Source organism: Triticum aestivum, chromosome 3B (assembly GCF_018294505.1).
Source record: "Triticum aestivum cultivar Chinese Spring chromosome 3B, IWGSC CS RefSeq v2.1, whole genome shotgun sequence".
Classification (NCBI taxonomy): Eukaryota; Viridiplantae; Streptophyta; class Magnoliopsida; order Poales; family Poaceae; genus Triticum; species Triticum aestivum.
Window position 1 is genome coordinate 199,001,916 of NC_057801.1, and position 18,292 is coordinate 199,020,207.

The following is an 18,292-nucleotide window of genomic DNA, read 5'->3' on the forward strand; positions in this document are numbered from 1 at the left end:
TGTCATGCTTCTTAAATAGGGTCGATGTATCATAAAAAAAAAATCGATGTGTATATGAGCGCTTGTGTCTGTACTGATGTTAAAAAAAAAAAGAGTTGATGCGAGAGACAAGGCCGTCGGTCCGAGCATTATCTTCACCCTTGTTACAGTACTTATTTACTCCTACAACCCTAGGGAAACAAATTATTTCAGACGAACCCAAAAGGACACACGTACCACCGCCGTTTGCACCGTCTTGAGAAGATGGCTTGTACGCGTCGTCTAGCTATGCCGACGGTTGTTGCTAAAAAAAAAAATCTGTGCTGGCGTGGGTTGACTCGAAGTCCGCGCCGGCACCTGGCTGCTGCCGGCGAAGCGACGCCGCCTCGCTCACACTCACCTCGTGTTTCTGCATTCGTGCTACACGCATGTCACGTTTTTTTTTTTTTTTGGTTTCGTGAGTACTACCTGAAAGGAAGGTGATGCAACTAATTTTCTAGTAACATAAAGAAGACGACTGCAGTGGAATCATCGATCAGCAATTCACAGAAGCGGTAAGCACGGTACGCTTTATTGTGGATACATATCCAATCCGATCGACCTGATCTGATCGCAAGCATTTATACGAATCAATTCGTCCACTGCTTTAGGAAAGCTGCCATTTTTTCTCGCGGGAAAGCTGTCATTTATGAAAAAAAAATATATGAGACCAGGTCTCATATAAACCAGGTGAGACCCGCCCTGATGGATGACATGTGACATTCACAAATCACAAAGCATCTAATCTCTTTCCCCCTGATTTCATTTTAAATGAGGGGTGGGATAGATGCTTTGTGATTTATGAATGTCACGTATAATCTATCAGGATGGGTCTCACCTGCTAACCCGTGAGACCTGGTCTCATAAAATTATTTTCCGCCATTTATCAGGACACTACTAATCTACTTGACATTGTGAGGGAGCTGCACGGCCCAACGGGTCATGCTCCTAACATGCACCCGCAGAGACTTCCCCCTCAAGCCACGAGGCACACCTGTCGCCTGGAAGGAGAATCCCCGCCCCACCCCGCCACTTACAAAGTAGGCCCGTATATCCCAGCAAATGGCCTTCGCCATCAGCGCAACCGTCGCGTGTAATCCCGCCGCGTAATCGCGATTAGTATCTTGAGCGGCAAGGGAAACCTGACGAGGCGGGGTCCACCCGGACTCCTCTGCCCACTGACATGCGGGACCACCTGAGCCCTGGCCCACCGGCCAGCGACGGGCGGGCTCGAGATGACGGGGCGAATTAACGCGATTCTCGTGAACTCATTTGACGAACCGGAAAGCGCGGGCAGGCCGCGCCGCGTGACGTGAAGGTAGTCGCACGTTTACCGGCCACGGCGGACAAAATTACTGTTTTGACCCTTAAGCCAAAGTAAATCCCGATTTGACCTCGGTTCGAAAAAAATTTCATTTCTGACCTTTTTTGGTGACGCCAAGGTCCCTGGCGTCTGGGTTACGAAGCAGACGCCAGGATCCCTGGCGTCTGGCCCCTGGCCCGCACTGCCCGCCTGCCAGTTGACCTGCTGACGTGGCAAAGGGGCCAGACGCTAGGGACCCTGGCGTCTGGCCCCGGTAAGTGGATAACCCCCGCGGGCCGAGCCCACCCACCCACCCATCTCTTTCTTCCTCCCTGCGGCGCATGAACATAGGAGGTTTCTCCTTCGCCCCTCTTCTCCCTCACACCAATCCCCCCCTTGACCTACTTCATCCTCCACCCAAAGTTGTGGATCTGAGCCCCCCAAGCTTCTTTGAGGTATTCTCCCCCATTCCCTCCAATTTGTTTTGCTTTTCCCCTCTTTTGTTGGATGCATTATTTCACATTAGGTGATGTTAGATTAGTAGATGGTTTCTTTGTTTTAGGAAATAGTTTGTAGTTGATAGATGATTTGGTAGGTAGTGTAGTTGCTAGATGTTTGTAGTTGTCCACCAATAGACATAGTTTGTGAATTTTTTTTGAATTATAGATGATATATGCATATGCTAGTGGATTTGGTTCTTCTCCTTTGTGAATCCATCCTCGTCCAACTGTTCAACTGGACCCTCGTCATCCGAGTCATACGCATATTGACGCCTAAAAGGCAAGTCACGATCCATGTCCTTTTGCGCTATGTACACATCCAAGTCACCAACATCATTGCCATGAAACCCTTCCTCTTGCTCTTCGTTGTCATCATAAGCATCTTCATCCTCTTGAATTACTCCGTCACTAGCAATCACCTCAACTTCATTTACTTGGCTAGTTGGTGGTTGGCTAGAAGCATTGGGGACATACAACTCAACCTCATTTGCTTGGCTAGTTGGTGGTTGGCTAGAAGCATTGGGGGCATACAACTCAACCTCATTTGCTTTGATAGTTGGTACACGGGGACGTGGTGGGGGATAAACATTGGGGGCATCAACCACAACCCTATGCTCAACAAGTGGCACCATTGTCCTCTCGCTCATGTCATCCATTGGGGAAGAGACATGCCGGTTCAAATCAAAGGTAAACCGAGGAGATTCAACCTTGGTGGCAAACAATTCAAGTGACTTGTCTTCTGATTGGGATACTTTTTCCTTGTATACATCCCAATGCAAATCCGAGGTGATAGGCATACTTTTCAAGCGAGATTTGGCTCCAACTCCAACATCATACCTTCCTATTAACTTAACATCAACATTGGTGTCCATCCATTTCAAGACTTGTCTCACTTTTGCAACAACATCCTCATAGCTAGGGCTTCTATCAAAAACCAATGGTTCCTCACCCGTGTCGGCATTGTTACTCAAGAATGCCTCCTTGTCAATGTAATGAACATTAACAAGTCTCTCCATCTAAAAATAACATGAATGCATTTAAGACTTCAATGAGAATTGGTGTTTATCCAAATACATCTTATTATATCCAAATCATATCAACACTAAATTATTGGTGATGTCCACAAAAGTATCACTAATCACTAATTAACACACTAAGCAAAGTTAACCCTAATCACTAACTAACCCTAACCCCCAATCTTTCTACTCAACAAACATATATTCCTACTATACACCATGCATAGCACTATATTATCAAAGTTAACCAAGCCATTCACACTAACATAAGGGGGAGAAAACATGAACTAGGGTTCCACCAACATGTATAAAATGCAACCAAAATAATAAGACTTAACAAAAAATAATTGGATGATTTGGGAGAGATTAACAAGAGCAACAAAGTGATGGAAAGATCCACCTAAGGGATGTACCTTTTGGAGAGGATTTGAGGGGGGAGCTTGAGGGGTGAGAGAGAGTGGGGAGGCAACAGCTCTTCTTCAAGCTCGGGCTGGATTGGGGAAAGTGTGTGGGGTGGGACCCACACACTCTCCCGGTGGGGTTATCCACTTACCGGGGCCATACGCCAGGGTCCCTGGCGTCTGGTCCCTTTGCCACGTCAGCAGGTCAACGGGCAGGTGGGCAGTGCGGGCCAGGGGCCAGACGCCAAGGACCCTGGCGTCTGCTTCGTAACCCAGACGCCAGGGACCTTGGCGTCACCGAAAAAGGTCAGAAACAAATTTTTTTTTGAACCGAGGTCAAATCGGGATTTACTTTGGCTTAAGGGTCAGAACAGTAATTTTGTCCGCCACGGCCGCGCTGTCGCGCCTTTCCTCGCGCTTTTATTCCGCAGCCTCCCGCCCCTCTCCTTCCTCCCGCCGTCGTCGCGCCGGGCTCCACCTCCACGCACCCACCACACCATTAGAGGCTCCACTCGCCGCCAACTAGTGCTGCTACGTACTGCCACCGGTCGCAATCCCCGCTCGGAATTCCCCACCACCACCGCCACCGCGGGCGGAAAGCGGGACCTTCTTCCCTTTTCGCTTATCTTTCGCTCCGCTCCTTCCGTTTCTCGCTCAAGCCGCTGCCGCACTAGGAGCAGTGCTGCAGCAGCAGCAGTACGTAGCAAGTAAGCAAACTGGGCTTCTGATGTCGTCGCCGCCCGCCGCGCCGGGCCCGGCTTCGCCGCCGGGGAACCGCACGGCCCCGCCCCCGGCCTCGGCTCCGCCCGCTACCAACTCGACGCCCCCTTCGCCGCCGGCGCCAGCGGCATCCTCGCCGCCGCCCTCTTCTCCCCTGCCACCGCCGTCGACGCCCGCCGCGCCGCCCCCGTCCTCCGGCACCACTCCCGCGACGCCCTCCCTCCCGCCTCCCACGGCCCCCGGGGCGCCCGCCGCGCCGTCTCCCCCGTCGACCACGCCGTCCCCGCCGACCGACCGTCCGACGCCGTCCGCCCAGGCCTCGCCGCCGCCGCCGAGCTCGGCGCTCAACACGGCCACGGTGGCGGGGATCGCGGTGGGCGGGCTGATCGCGCTGCTGCTCGCCAGCCTGCTCTGCTTCTGCATGCTCAAGAAGAAGAGGCGGCACCACCCGCACCACCCTCCGCCTCCCCCGCCGCCCCACCACCTGCACTACTACGGGCACCCGCCGCCGCCGCCGCCCCCGCCGCCGTTCAAAGGTGAGATGGCAGCTGTGCACCCTCCATGACTCTTTGTCTCGGAGCAGATACAGTACAGTACAGATTTCATGTGCGTTCTTTGTCTCACTAGCAAGTCACATCGCTGTCGCTTGCAATTATCCCGCTGTTCTTGGCAAATGTGCGTTGGCTTATGACGTACAAGTATGACTTACGTTCCAGTTTTCTGGTGCCTTCAAGATGGGTCCTCTTTTAATCATGCTATTATGGCGTCATGGACATCAAAATACTGCTCCCTCCCTTCGGAATTACTCGTCCAAGAAATGGATGTATCTAGATGTATTTTAGTTATAGATAAATTCATTTTTATCCGTTTTTATGACAAGTAATTCCGGACGGAGGGAGTAGTAATTTCCATCAGAAATATATTATGTCTTAACTTATGCTTATTAAATATGGCTAATTTTAGTAGTACTATGGGGTAGTGATCACAGGAATCTTCATCTGTGTTTGAGATAATCCTAATGGGAATTTTGACAAAAGAATAAAATAATGAACGTTAGGTCCGATTATTTCTTTCATTCTTCTTCATGGAATCTGATTTATACTCCCTCCGTTCGGAATTACTCGTCAAAGAAATGAACGTATCTAGATGTATTTTAGTTGTAAATACATCCATTTTTGTGACAAGTAATTCCGAACGGAGGGAATACAAGGCAAATCTGTGAGGGAAAGTATGTCTTAACTTATGCTTATTAAATATGGCTAATTTTAGTAGTACTATGGGGTAGTGATCACAGGAATCTTCATCTGTGTTTGAGATAATCCTAATGGGAATTTTGACAAAAGAATAAAATAATGAACGTTAGGTCCGATTATTTCTTTCATTCTTCTTCATGGAATCTGATTTATACTCCCTCCGTTCGGAATTACTCGTCAAAGAAATGAACGTATCTAGATGTATTTTAGTTGTAAATACATCCATTTTTGTGACAAGTAATTCCGAACGGAGGGAATACAAGGCAAATCTGTGAGGGAAAGTATGTCTTAACTTATGCTTATTAAATATGGCTAATTTTAGTAGTACTATGGGGTAGTGATCACAGGAATCTTCATCTGTGTTTGAGATAATCCTAATGGGAATTTTGACAAAAGAATAAAATGATAAACATTAGGTCCGATTTTTTTTTCATTCTTCTTCATGGAATCTGATTTATACAAGGCAAATCTGTGAGGGAAAGTATGTCCTCCTTTTCGAAGTGAGTTAGCAACTTAGTATCAGCATTGAAAATGTGTTTACTTCATTCTTAAACTTCGTGCAATCATTTCTTGTTTATTAGATTTTGCAACAGGGAATCCGTTTGTAATTGTTATTGTTCAACACGAATCACTCTCATCTTTAAGTACGATTCTTGTTCTTCTGCAGGGGATCAATATGGGTGGCAGCATAATGCCCCTCCACCACCCCCTGATCATGTCGTGAAGATGAATTCACATCCTTCCTCTAAACCGCCACCTCCTCCGGTCAATGTAAACAGCAGTGGTTCGGGTTCACATTTCTCAGGTGGTGGTGAGAACAGACCCCTGCAATCACCGTTTGGCAACGCCCTCAGCTTCTCGAAATGCACTTTTACTTATGAAGAGTTGGCCGTGGCGACCAATGAATTCTCCGATGCTAATCTTCTCGGGCAAGGTGGTTTTGGGTTTGTTCACAAAGGGGTGCTGCCAGATGGCACAGAAGTTGCCATTAAGCAATTGAGAGATGGAAGTGGGCAGGGAGAGCGTGAGTTCCAGGCAGAGGTTGAGATTATCAGCCGAGTACATCATAAACATCTCGTGACGTTAGTTGGTTATTGCATTTCTGAAGACAAGAGGTTGCTTGTCTATGAGTTTGTTCCCAATAACACATTAGAATTCCATTTACATGGTATGGTTTCTCACTATGGTTCAATCATGATTGTTTCTTCTCTTTCAGACTGCTCTTTAATCTTGTCCGAGAAAGTGAACTATGTCATCTTTTGTTTTTTTGGTTCCATATTTTGTACCCATAAATATCCTAGCTATTGCCAGTTTATCATTACCAGTTGCTGTATGAGTTGTTGGTTAGTAAATATCCGGGTGATTTACAAAGTTAAACCTGTGATAATAAATGATTTAAACTATTATTTTGGCTATGAAAAAATAGACCTTGTTCGCGTAAATTGACAATCTAACCAGTTACATTGTTCAGAAAATGAAATGCCATGACTGCAAGAGAGTTTCTTCAATGGTAATAATAAGCACAACCAAACCCATCTCAGAACATGTCAGCTTTATCGCCACCTTTTCTTCAGTCTTTAATAACTTCCGCCGATTTTGTCAAACTGGGAAGATACAACTTTGTTTTTGCTACCACCCGAAAGGGACAATGCTTTCCAGGTTTATTGGTTACCTTTTTCTTGAAGATTCAGAAAACATTGCTCTGAAGCTCCTGTCGTGCAAAAAATCTTCTGTCTTCATTTGGTTTGCATTCTCTTGAGCATTTGTTAATGTCTTCAGGTTATTTTTCACCTCTTTTTCAGGAAGGCGTGGACCAACTATGGACTGGCCTTCAAGACTACGTATTGCTTTGGGTTCTGCGAAGGGATTGGCGTATCTTCACGAAGACTGTGAGCTCACACACACATACCTACTCGTTATGCTTTTCTTTTTCTTTTTCACGTTCAAAAAGGTATGTAGCTGTTCTGTCATGATTTTATTTCTGTACTTCGTAGGCCATCCAAAGATCATTCATCGTGACATAAAGGCATCAAATATTCTTCTGGATTACAGATGTGAAGCTAAGGTATGATACGCATTTTCCTTTTTGTTTCATTTCTACTTGAATTCTGAGACCGTCTTTCTTCCCCTGGTCCCAACTAAGTTTAGCTGCTAGTGTAGTGTAAAATCTTGAATGTCCGTGGTTGATATGAGTAAATTCAGAAACTAAGGTTTACAGTTTTGATAAACTGATGTCTAACCAATCATCATGAAACATAGTTTTTCTTGCGGGATCATAAACATAGTTAATATCAGCCTACTAATACAAAACTGTTGGACGTGTAATTCAGTAAGCAAACCTCTTTTTTACAGGTGGCAGATTTTGGACTTGCAAAGTTAACCTCTGATAATAACACCCATGTTTCCACCAGAGTAATGGGCACATTTGGGTAAGTTCGATCTTCCAGTGAAACTATTTTTTTGCTTTCCGGGACAGTGAAGCAGTATCTCAAATGCTTGAAAATGAGATCAATCATGATGATATATATAGTAAGAAATTGACATGTTGCTAAGGTGCAAGATCTGCTGTATGAAAATTACTGCCCTGATAGTCTTGGTTTTCCCTTTAGGTACCTTGCACCAGAGTATGCTTCTTCTGGCAAGCTAACTGAGAAATCAGATGTCTTTTCTTTTGGAGTAATGCTTCTCGAGTTAATAACTGGGCGCCGTCCTGTAAGTTCAAAACAAGCGCATATGGATGACAGCTTGGTTGACTGGGTAAGTTAAATTTGTTGTCCACCGTTCTGTAACTAGCTGGGTCAAATTCATTCTTGTTGTTTCTAGTCCTATGGGTCTTTTTGGAAGAGGAGTATTTCTTGGTAAAGTTTTGTGTTTACTTCAAATTTGACTTAAATGCCAAAACTTTACCATGAAATACCATTCTTCCAAACACCCCCTAAGGGTTTATGACTTGATAAGATTGACTGTAATTAATCCTGTGACTAAATTCCAATTATATCATTGAGGGCTCTCTTGGACTACTTAACTAACAACCATGGGATCTATTCCTTCATAAGTTACTTGCTATTCCTCGCTAAAATGGACTCGATTTTCTCTGTATGAGGTGCCTTGGCCTTTGCACTTCATATTTTACTCGTTGTATTTATTCTTGTCACAGTGTTTACCATCTTCCAACTTTTTGATGCCGAGTACTCTGTGCCTCTTCAACGAGCATCTGTCTGTCCCTTTCTTTGTCAATGTTCAACCCATCTATTTGAGTTTGATCATCTTCCTTTCTCCCTGCAGGCAAGGCCTTTGATGACACAAGCACTCGAGGATGGTAATCACGATGCTTTAGTGGATCCCCACTTAGGAATCGACTTCAGTGATAACGAGATGGCAAGGATGATCGCCTGCGCAGCCGCATGCGTACGCCATTCTGCACGGCGACGTCCACGCATGAGCCAGGTACATTTCTATACCGGTATCTCTTCTTCCCTTGTATCCTCATCTCGTCGACACAAATTCATCACCCTTTACTTCGACCTCATCGCTATTGTATCCTAGACAGAGCTAAGCTAACCTTGATCCTCTGTGACGAACAGGTTGTTCGGGCCCTGGAAGGCGACGTGTCGCTGGACGATCTGCACGAAGGCGTCCGGCCTGGCCACAGCCGGTTCATGGGATCGCACGCCAGCTCCGAGTATGACACGAGCCAGTACAACGAGGACCTGAAGAAGTTCAGGAAGATGGCGCTCGGCACCAGCAGCTTCCAGAGCAGCCAGCTAACGCCGTCCAGCGACGAGCACGAGCGCCAGGACCCGTCCGTCCAGAGCAGCGACGGTCATCGGCAGACGCAGGAGGTGGAGTTGGGGACTACCAAGAGAGACGACGGCGACGTCGAGAGCCAGACTTCCATGAGATGATGACCCACTTTCCCTTTCGTTGGAGAGAGTTAACCTCAGCACATCATTTGTAAATCCACAGCATAGCTGAATTCACATAAGCTGCCATCTGACTTGGCTGCAACGAACAAAAAATGATTTTTTGTTGTTGAGACATATGGTAGTTTTGTTTGTCTTGACCAACTCGACGCAATTCTACTTGCATTTCCAGTGAGATGCGTGATCATTACATTGGCTGCTGGCCGTCTGAACTCGGTGTCATGCTTGGAAGAAAGCTAACTGGCTAACGAGATGCTGTTGGATTCAGAGCAAGAGCCAGGGAGATACAGTAGGCATGGATTCGTTGGACCAGGCTGTATTTGTTTTTGGTGCAGCCGAAGCATCCCAACGTCTGCTGCAATCATGCAGCTGCGGTTGCGTTCCAGTTAGCTAGCGTATATGATATGAACATGATAATACTTTTTCCAAGATAAAACCAAGTAGCATTCAGAATCTGTTGACGAAAGGTGCCGGTCGGTTTATGCAAGACCGTTGAGTTTCAACGGCATTTCCATTAGTACATGCCAATGTTCTTATGGAGCTAACAAACATTAGGTGTGTCGATCTTAGCCCTCAAACCAAACGCCCCCTGCCTGCATTCATTCCAGCTTATCTTTCTTCGCAAAATCTGTAGTAGTAGGTGCAGAACGAAAGAGATTACAGATAGTAGTCGGACTCGGGCAGTACATTGCTCCATTCTTTATAGAAAAAAAAAGTCGGCAGTAGGGCACTCGAGACACCGTGTGCACATGCACATATGTGTCACTCGGACGCGGATGAACCGCGTACAATAATAATTTTAATTTGAATGATCAAGCTCATACTTGTAGGTAGTACAGAGCCATCAGTTGGACTAAATCTGCCTGTCCCAATCAATCTTATTTTTTTAATTAATTATCATGGACGACAAATAATGAAACAATACTGCTGTCTGTCTGTCTGTCGCCACTCTAAAAATCGACGGAATAATAATTCGCCCGCCCGGCAACGCGTCCATCCAAACATACAGATACAGGTGGAGGCGGAGCGGCGAAGCCTTCCAGCAAAACCGATCCTTCTCCTTTTCCGTGACAACGGCGCGCACACACCAATCCCCGAGCAAAGCAAAGGCCAAACCAGACCACAACACAGCGCAAAAATCTTCCCATCTCCTTCCTCCTCCTCAGCCCCCTCCCCCCGCTTCGCTCGCCCCCTCGCCCCAGATCCGCGGCCATGGCGTCGCGCCGGCGAATGCTCCTCAAGGTCATCATCCTCGGCGACAGCGGGTGCGCGCCTTTTCCCCAGTTTTTTTTTCTTCCTTTTTGCGTGATTTTCCGCTGTCCTCTGATCAACCTGTGCGCTTGTGTTCTCTGATGATCGCCATCAGGGTCGGGAAGACGTCGCTGATGAACCAGTAAGGCCGAACCACCAATCTCGCCCTGTCTGATTCGTCTAATTCGGGCTATTCCTGTGCGGGGGTTTGAACGATTTGGGTGGTTGGTTGGTGTGCAGGTACGTCAACAACAAGTTCAGCAACCAGTACAAGGCCACCATCGGCGCCGATTTCCTCACCAAGGAGGTCAAGATCGACGACCGCCTCTTCACTCTACAGGTTCTTCATTCATTCTACTACTCACAAACGGATAATTAGCTCTGGGTGTATTACATCTTGAACACTAACGGATTCTATGCTGTTAGAGATGTGAGTATGTGACACTTGCGTGAAACCGCAAAGTTCTCATTCTCTGGTTAGTGTTCTGAATTCTTGAATAGGTCCGATGATGATCAAGTTTAGTGGCAGTACTAAACTAGGACCCTTGTACTCTGCAGTTTGTTTATGACAGACAGGTTGAGAAGGTTGATTCCTGAGTTATTCAGGTCAACATAAGCCACATTTTTGGTTTATTATAGAGTTATGTACTTTTGCAAACGTTCTGCTGGTAGGTGCTTATCGGATAGGTTAACGCGATTACAGATGGTTGGATTTTTTTTGGGTAGATTTTCCTTACCCAATTCGAAAGGATATACTTTTGCAAACATCCTGCTGGTAGCCTGGTAGATGCTTATTGGATAGGTTAATGAGATTACAGATGGTTGGATTGTTTGTAGGGTAGATTTTCCTTACCCAATCGAAAGGCACGTTATGTCATAAGAAATTACATCAGTTCAGCTCTAGTTCAGTTGTCCACTTGGTTTGCACTACCTCTATATTACAATTTCTCAAGGATTAGAGGACTGAGACCTACTCCCTTAGTTCCTAAATATAAGTCATTTTAGAGATTTCAATACGGACTACATACAGATGTATATAGACCTATTTTACAGTGTAGATTCGCTCATTACTGGAATCTCTAAAAAGACTTATATTTAGGAACAGTGGGAGTAGTTGAGAGGAAAAAATAATAATTAGAAACGATGCAGGGGAATTGCATGTCAGTGCATTAAGACAGAGAGAAAGCTGTCTTACACTTCCAGTGGCCCAACGCTATATGCATGAACAAAGAAAAATAAAACCTGTCCAAGTCCAGAGGAAACATGAATTTTGCAAAGTTGTGGCTTCAGTAATGTGAGTTACTATTAAAAAGCTATGCAATATTACTTATATTGTAGCCATCGGTCCTATCCTTTTTTATCATACTCTGGGGTCTCTTTCTGTTACTCTGTTACATATAGTATAATTGATGCGCCCCAAATCCTCCAGTACTGTGATCGTCATAAATTGATGAACACATAGGTACTATTTCTCGAACTTTATGGACCATGTACCGACTTGCTTGCTTTGGTTAAGTCTAAGAAATCTCCAGATTTTTATGACTGGGAATGAACTACTTTGTTGAGCTGTTATCTGCTGGCACTCAACTTTCTTAAATCTGGACTAGAGTATTGAACGTTCAGAGACCCTGCCATCTTTTCTATTTAACAGGACAGCAATGAAGCAGCCTGTTCAGTGCATTCTCTATGGCCCATCTCTCATTCATCATATTTGAATCAAGGATATGACCATATGGGATAGCTAAACAATTCATTTATACCTATACCTGAGGTTCAGAAATTTGTCTCTTTATCCCCACCGGATAGTTTATTTGAATAAGCATAAACAAATGATTTTTTTGGAGACCGCTGTCTTTTTAGTTATACAATTCAAACTATGTACTTGGTATGCCTGTTAAAAAAAAACTTGGTATGCTGGTTGATTTGATTTTAGCTATTTTACTTGATTTACAAATTATCTGATGGCTGTGAGTACTAGTTAATAACATCAGATATTTTCTAAGATGAAATGAACTGAAGTATAGATAATAATCTTGACTCCAAGTGAAATTAATTGTACTGTCTTTAAAAAAGCTGGAAACGAATATGAACAACATTCTGTTACGTTTTCGTTAATATCAGTCCGATGATTCTATTACTTAAATTGTGTATATTGCACAATTCAGTGAAGTAACTCTGTGTACATTCACCGGACACTTAATATGGTTGAGTTTTTTTTGCTAGTGCAAATGGCCTAGCAGCTTATAGTTTTTTTTGCTAGTTCTGCTTTTGCGTGTATATTGTTTTTGGTTGCTGTGAAAAGCCTTCATTTTGTAGTGCTTGCTGCTTTGTGTCTTATTCTATTGCGATGAAGCATGGATCGTGTGCGTTATTGCGACAAAAAAAGCAAAGTAACCCCAAAATCTTCACTACCCTAGGTAGTTAATCATTACGTATATCTATGGCCTGATTAATTTATAAGAACACTAGAATGTACATCTGTCTACTTTGTTCCTTGTGAAACAATAGTTCCACTCACATTTAATCTTACCGCATGTTCGTTTTCCTGGAACTTAGATATGGGACACGGCAGGACAGGAACGTTTTCAGAGTCTTGGTGTGGCGTTTTATCGGGGAGCTGACTGTTGTGTTCTTGTATATGATGTCAATGTTACCAAGTCATTTGAAAAACTCAACAACTGGCGTGAGGAATTTCTAATTCAAGTAAGTAGCTTGCTTAGTTGCCGGTCAATCAAATGTACTGCAATATGTATGGTATACTGAAAGTTTGGCCCGTCATTCCTGTTGCAGGCTAGCCCGTCAGATCCAGAGAATTTTCCTTTTGTTTTACTTGGAAACAAGATTGATGTTGATGGTGGTAACAGCAGGACTGTGAGTATTCTTCACGACAAAGTGCCTATTTTTCTTGCTTTCACTTGATATATATACTTTATAATATTTTTGAGATTGTTTGTATTTCAGGTTTCTGAGAAAAAAGCTAAAGCCTGGTGTGCTTCCAAGGGAAACATCCCTTATTTTGAGACGTCTGCTAAAGAAGGCTTCAATGTGGAAGCAGCTTTCGAGTGTATAGCAAGGAATGCCATCAAGAATGAACCTGAAGAAGATATGTAAGCTTACTTCTTGCAGTGGATGCATTGTATACGCAAAAGGAGAATTCTTACTTGATTATTTTCCTCGGAGTGGAGGGCATTTCGAAATAGCAACACAGAGATGCACTAACAGTATGTTAACTATATTGATGTTTTGCTAAATTCTTGTAGATATCTCCCTGATACAATCGACATGGGCGGTGCTGGAAGGCAACAACGCTCGTCAGGTTGTGAATGCTAGAAGATACGGATCCTCAGTGTCGGTGCTCTTCCGGAGTTTGATATATATTTAGTTTGAAAGCTGCTATCTTGTATCGGTTGCTACATATGGTTGTCTAGTATTCACTCCCTTCCAGCGAGATGGGAGAAATTTCATTCGTAAGTTCTGATTCTTTCTATGAGCGTTAGATGATATAGAGCTGGCATTCTTTTTAGTTTTTGCGAGGTTTTGGTTGTCGTGGTGCGTACATATCTCAGAAAGATCAAATATATATTTATGAAGATTGTAAATGTACAGAAGAACGGCCCAACATTCCTGGTTTCCTGTTCTAACCATTTTGATGGTAGATCCAAATCTATAACCATATATGGTTCTTCTTTTACCCATCCTTTTCTTTTCTATTCCCTTCTTCCATGGTATGGAGTATGTATGGATCAGCCACTACGATTTTCATTTCTGTGTATTCATGCCGTAGTTTGCTGCAATGATGTGACACAAGATTGGACTTTGCAGATTCCACTCTTATGTGCTGTGTAGGTCCCTGATGGTGTTCATTTATCAAATTTCTGGATGGATCACGCTCACTTTCAATGAGTGCTACAGTTTGTGTTGATTTCTGTTGTCGACATCTCCAGCGAGAACATACTCGACTACACTGTGTGCCATTTGAACTATTGGATTCGCCTTTCCCGCCAGCGCCATGCATGTGCCGAAATGCAAAACGACCAACTCATTCGTTCCCTACTACAGAGCAGCAACATATCTGGTCTATATTGCGTGTGGTACTCGTCAACTTCTGAAAGTCGTGGTCATGCTGAGAACTCCCAAAAATAAACTGCCAAATCAACAATTTGCCCGCGTCGATCAGAATTAGACGCCACTCACCAAAAGTTGCGGTAGCTACTAAGTAAACTACACCTTTGAAATGCATTCCAAACTGGAGTGGTTTCGTTGAGTTTCAGAAGTTAGGAGGGGGGAAACGGGTAGGAGGTTGCAGTAGCAGGTTTCAACCAGTGTCAGATTTTGGAAAGCTTCAGTTTGTGCAATTTTAAGCCTGACAAGTATGGGCAATTTCCAGTCACAAGTGTCGACAACCTTCCATGTTTCGAAAGGTTTCTGTAAGTGGGATGGAGTTTTGAGGGACAACGACAACCATCGAAAGAAAACAGGGCGAGAATGACATTCATTGAGGTGGCACACCTTGGTTTTGGGGAAATCATGCAAACTGCGATGGTCTACAAGGCCGCTACGAGGTGCATTTTGGGGAACGATGCCTCGGCGCTCTTCTGGACAGACTCGTGGTTGGGCAAGAGGAGGCTAGAACACATCGTGCCCAGGGACGAATCCAAGGGGGGACGAGGGGGGGCTAGACCCCCCCTAACGATTTTTTCCTCCCCTTAATAGCGGTTGGTTGGTTGACTAATTTAGCATCTGCGTGACTAATTCTGCGGTTCTGCCCCCCCCTGTGAAACGCAACGTCACCTGAAAACTCTCAAACTCTCAGGCCCCAACCCATCAACTGCAGACAGAAGCCCATATAGATCAGTTGGAAACCAGCAACACACATGTGGATTGGGCCAGCCGGCCTGGGACTTGGAAAGTGGAAACCATGGTGGCAGCACACACGCGGTTACACAGATCCTGTTCGCCACACCTGTTTCGTTTGTGCTCCTGTTCGCCACTGCCGCCGCCGCCGCCGAGGGCTATTTAGATCAGGCTTGGTTTCCATTGCAGATCGAAGATAGATGGTGAGAAGAGGGCGGTCATGCAAGGCTGCACGGGTGCACGCCCGGCCGGCCGGCCGCTTGATCAAGATGAGCAGGGAGGAGGCAACGAAGAAGAAAAGTTAGTCCACTCTCCTCTTGGATTTTGGTCGTGTTTTAGTTAGTCCTTGGATGATCATCCAACATTAAGTTAGCTTGTATCGAAACTACAAACGGCAAAATTCTATTGGCAAGTGTTCAATCGTTCACTTGTGCCTGTGGACATTAAGAGAACAAAACTACCAGCGAGGTTTTGTATTATAGAAATAATGTAGTTTTTTTTTAGGATTGAAATTATGTAGATTTTTCTATCATGGTGGCCACTGGATCGATTTTAAATTAATAGATACGGACCTAAGGATGCTTACTGTAATATATGACTATATTTTCTTAGATTTTTATGCTTAAAGTTCTCGCCCCCCTCATCCCCATTTCCTGGCTTCGTCCCTGATCGTGCCCAATCTCTTCACTTGCGGAAGAAGAAGGCCATCTGAAAGCACATCGTGTGCGAGGGATTGGATGGAAGGTCGTGGGCGGATGTGACGCCTAACATGTACGAGAGTGTCAGCTCTGTTTTATGAATCTATCCATCCTAAGAGCATCTTCAGCCGTTGACCCCTTCAGGAGGGGCTAAAAATCACCCCCTGGAGGCGCACCGACGCTAACCCGCGCGCTGGGGGCGTGATGCCCCCCAGTCGCGGCGCCCATGGTTTTTTGAAAAATTTAAACACGGCACAAACACGACGCAAATTCATTGCAAACTTCGCGAGTTCGTTCAAACTTAAACATATTTTACAAAAAAAAAGAAAAAACTACTAGGGGCCGCCACTCGCCGTCTGCCTCGCCGCTCCCCGCCGCCCGCCCTCGCAGTTCTACATGCCGAGGAGGCTGTAGAACCGCGTGTAGTCGCCGCCGCCTCCGCCGCCGCCGCCGTCCCTGCTGCATCCCTTCCCTGGTTGGCGCGGCGGGTTGGACGGTCCGGGGGCGTCCTCGCCGTCGTCGCTGTCGAGGATCACGACGCCGTGCTCGTCCTCGCGCCCGCGCTTGCGGGCTTCGATCTCCTCTAGGGCCCGGCGCTGCCGGACCATCTCGTCGCAGAGGTAGTCGTCCCGCGCCCACTGCAGGGCGTCCTCGTCGGAGAAGCTGCACCGGGCTATCTCCTCGTACTCCACGGGGAGGCCGGGCTCCGGCTTGGGCTCGACGAAGACGAAGCGGCCGGATGGGGGGGGGGGTGGAGTCGCCGATGCGGACGCCGGAGCTGCGGGTGCGCGCGCTAACAGGCGTGTCCTGGGGCTCCGGCTTGACGGGGCGGAGGCAGGGAGAGCCCGACGAGCGCCCGGGCGAGGAGGAGGACGCGCCGGGCCGCTCCATACGCCTCGGCATCCAGGAGCTCCCACGGCGGCGTGAGAAGGACGAGGGAGCGGGGTACTCGAGGCGCGGCGTGTTGCCGCCCTCGATGTACTCGAGGACGGCCTCCAACGTGCAGCCGGGCACGCCCCACCACCGGCGCCGGCCCTCGGAGTTGAGCCTGCCGGAGGGCACGACACCGTTCGTCGCCTCGAGCTGCTCGACGTGTCGGCGGCGGAAGTAGGGCTCCCAGAGCGGGCTGTCGGGGGTGTACCGCGGGCCTTCCCTCGCCGCCCGTGGCAGGGACGCGCGGATACGTGCGATCTTCGCATGCCGCGCCGCCCCGGTGGGTGGTGGTGGCACCGGCACGCCGCCGGCGCTGATCCTCCACGCCCCGGGCACCCGCATGTCCGGCGGGGCCGGGTACTCGGCCTCGAAGAGGAGGCGAGCCTCGTCCTCGTGCAGACGGCGGCGCCTGAAGCCATTCGCCGCCACGCCGTCGCCTGGGAAGTGCTCGGCCATCCTTCTGAGCTGGAGACGGCGAGAGGAGGAATGGGGAGAAGTGGGCGCGTCGGCGGTGGAGTGTTTGTGCGTGTCTCCGGCGCACTGGTTCTCGGCTTATATAGGCGGAGGCGCCGCGCGTAGGCTTGGCCGGCGCGTTACGCGTGGCGGGAGGCGTGGTGGGCGAGGGGACGCGCATCGCCTTGCCTTCACTGCGCCGCACGTGAGGCATCAATGGAGGCTGACCGGCGCGGTAGCGCGCGCAGCTTTGGCATTGATTCGCCGCGGGAAACAAGGCGATGAGGACGACGAAGCGGCGAGAAGCGATTCGAGTCGCTGACGCGGCTGGCCCACGGCGCTTTCGCGCCAAAAAATATTCGCCCGGCACTCTCGAGCGCCCCCAGCGCGCCGGGTTCGAGTTGGGTCCGCCGGCGCCAATTTCGGCCCGAGCCGGCGAAAAATGGGCCCCTGGGGGCGCGACTGGGCCGATTTTTTGGCGTCGGCGGCCGAAAAGTCGCCTGGGGGGCCTTGTTGGGGACGCGGCTGGAGATGCTCTAAGTTGGAATGTGCGCGGGCTGAACAACCCCGTGAAAAGGAAGGTTGTGCGATAGTTCGTGTCTGATTTGAGTTGTAACATTGTTTGTTTGCAAGAGACGAAGATTAGTGACCTGACAAATGGGCTGGTAATAGAGACTCTAGGGCCAAGATTCAGCGACAACTTCGTTTTTCTGCCGGCGGTCGGCTCAAGAGGGGGAGTTCTTATTGCGTGCTCAGATGATTTTGAAATTGTTGCCGCTCCCTCGGTTGTCCGCGTTCACTCTGTTTCAGGAACCGTCAGATATAGAGCGGATGGGACAGCTTGGTCGATCTTTGGAGTTTATGGGCCGCAGTTGGAAGCCGAGAAAATTCTGTTCATTGATGAGATGAAGGGATTAAGCCAGCTAATGTTGCCGTGGTGGATGATCCTAGGAGATTTCAACATGATCT

General features: G+C 47.3%; 2 protein-coding genes across 3 annotated transcripts; both read left to right on the top strand.

The window, feature by feature from the left end:
• The first annotated feature begins 3,682 nt into the window (after nt 1–3,682).
• Nucleotides 3,683–9,309, top strand: LOC123069342 (proline-rich receptor-like protein kinase PERK1). 2 transcript variants are annotated; one of them, XM_044492173.1, is made up of 8 exons: nt 3,685–4,494; nt 5,879–6,379; nt 7,014–7,100; nt 7,206–7,276; nt 7,564–7,640; nt 7,821–7,968; nt 8,497–8,658; nt 8,796–9,309. In XM_044492173.1, exons 1-8 carry the CDS (start codon nt 3,966–3,968, stop codon nt 9,114–9,116), a joined length of 1,896 nt encoding a protein of 631 aa, XP_044348108.1. In that variant the 5' UTR covers nt 3,685–3,965; the 3' UTR covers nt 9,117–9,309. The 2 variants fall into 2 exon arrangements, with proteins under 2 accessions (XP_044348107.1, XP_044348108.1); XM_044492172.1 differs by having other exon boundaries at nt 3,683–4,494; nt 7,014–7,276.
• An 836-nt stretch (nt 9,310–10,145) lies between these two features.
• On the top strand, nt 10,146–14,076 carry LOC123069343 (ras-related protein Rab7). The gene is made up of 7 exons (XM_044492174.1): nt 10,146–10,399; nt 10,501–10,527; nt 10,626–10,725; nt 12,942–13,088; nt 13,176–13,256; nt 13,347–13,492; nt 13,646–14,076. The coding sequence occupies exons 1-7, from the start codon at nt 10,347–10,349 to the stop codon at nt 13,713–13,715; spliced, it is 624 nt and encodes a 207-aa protein (XP_044348109.1). The 5' UTR covers nt 10,146–10,346; the 3' UTR covers nt 13,716–14,076.
• The last annotated feature ends 4,216 nt before the right edge of the window (nt 14,077–18,292 follow it).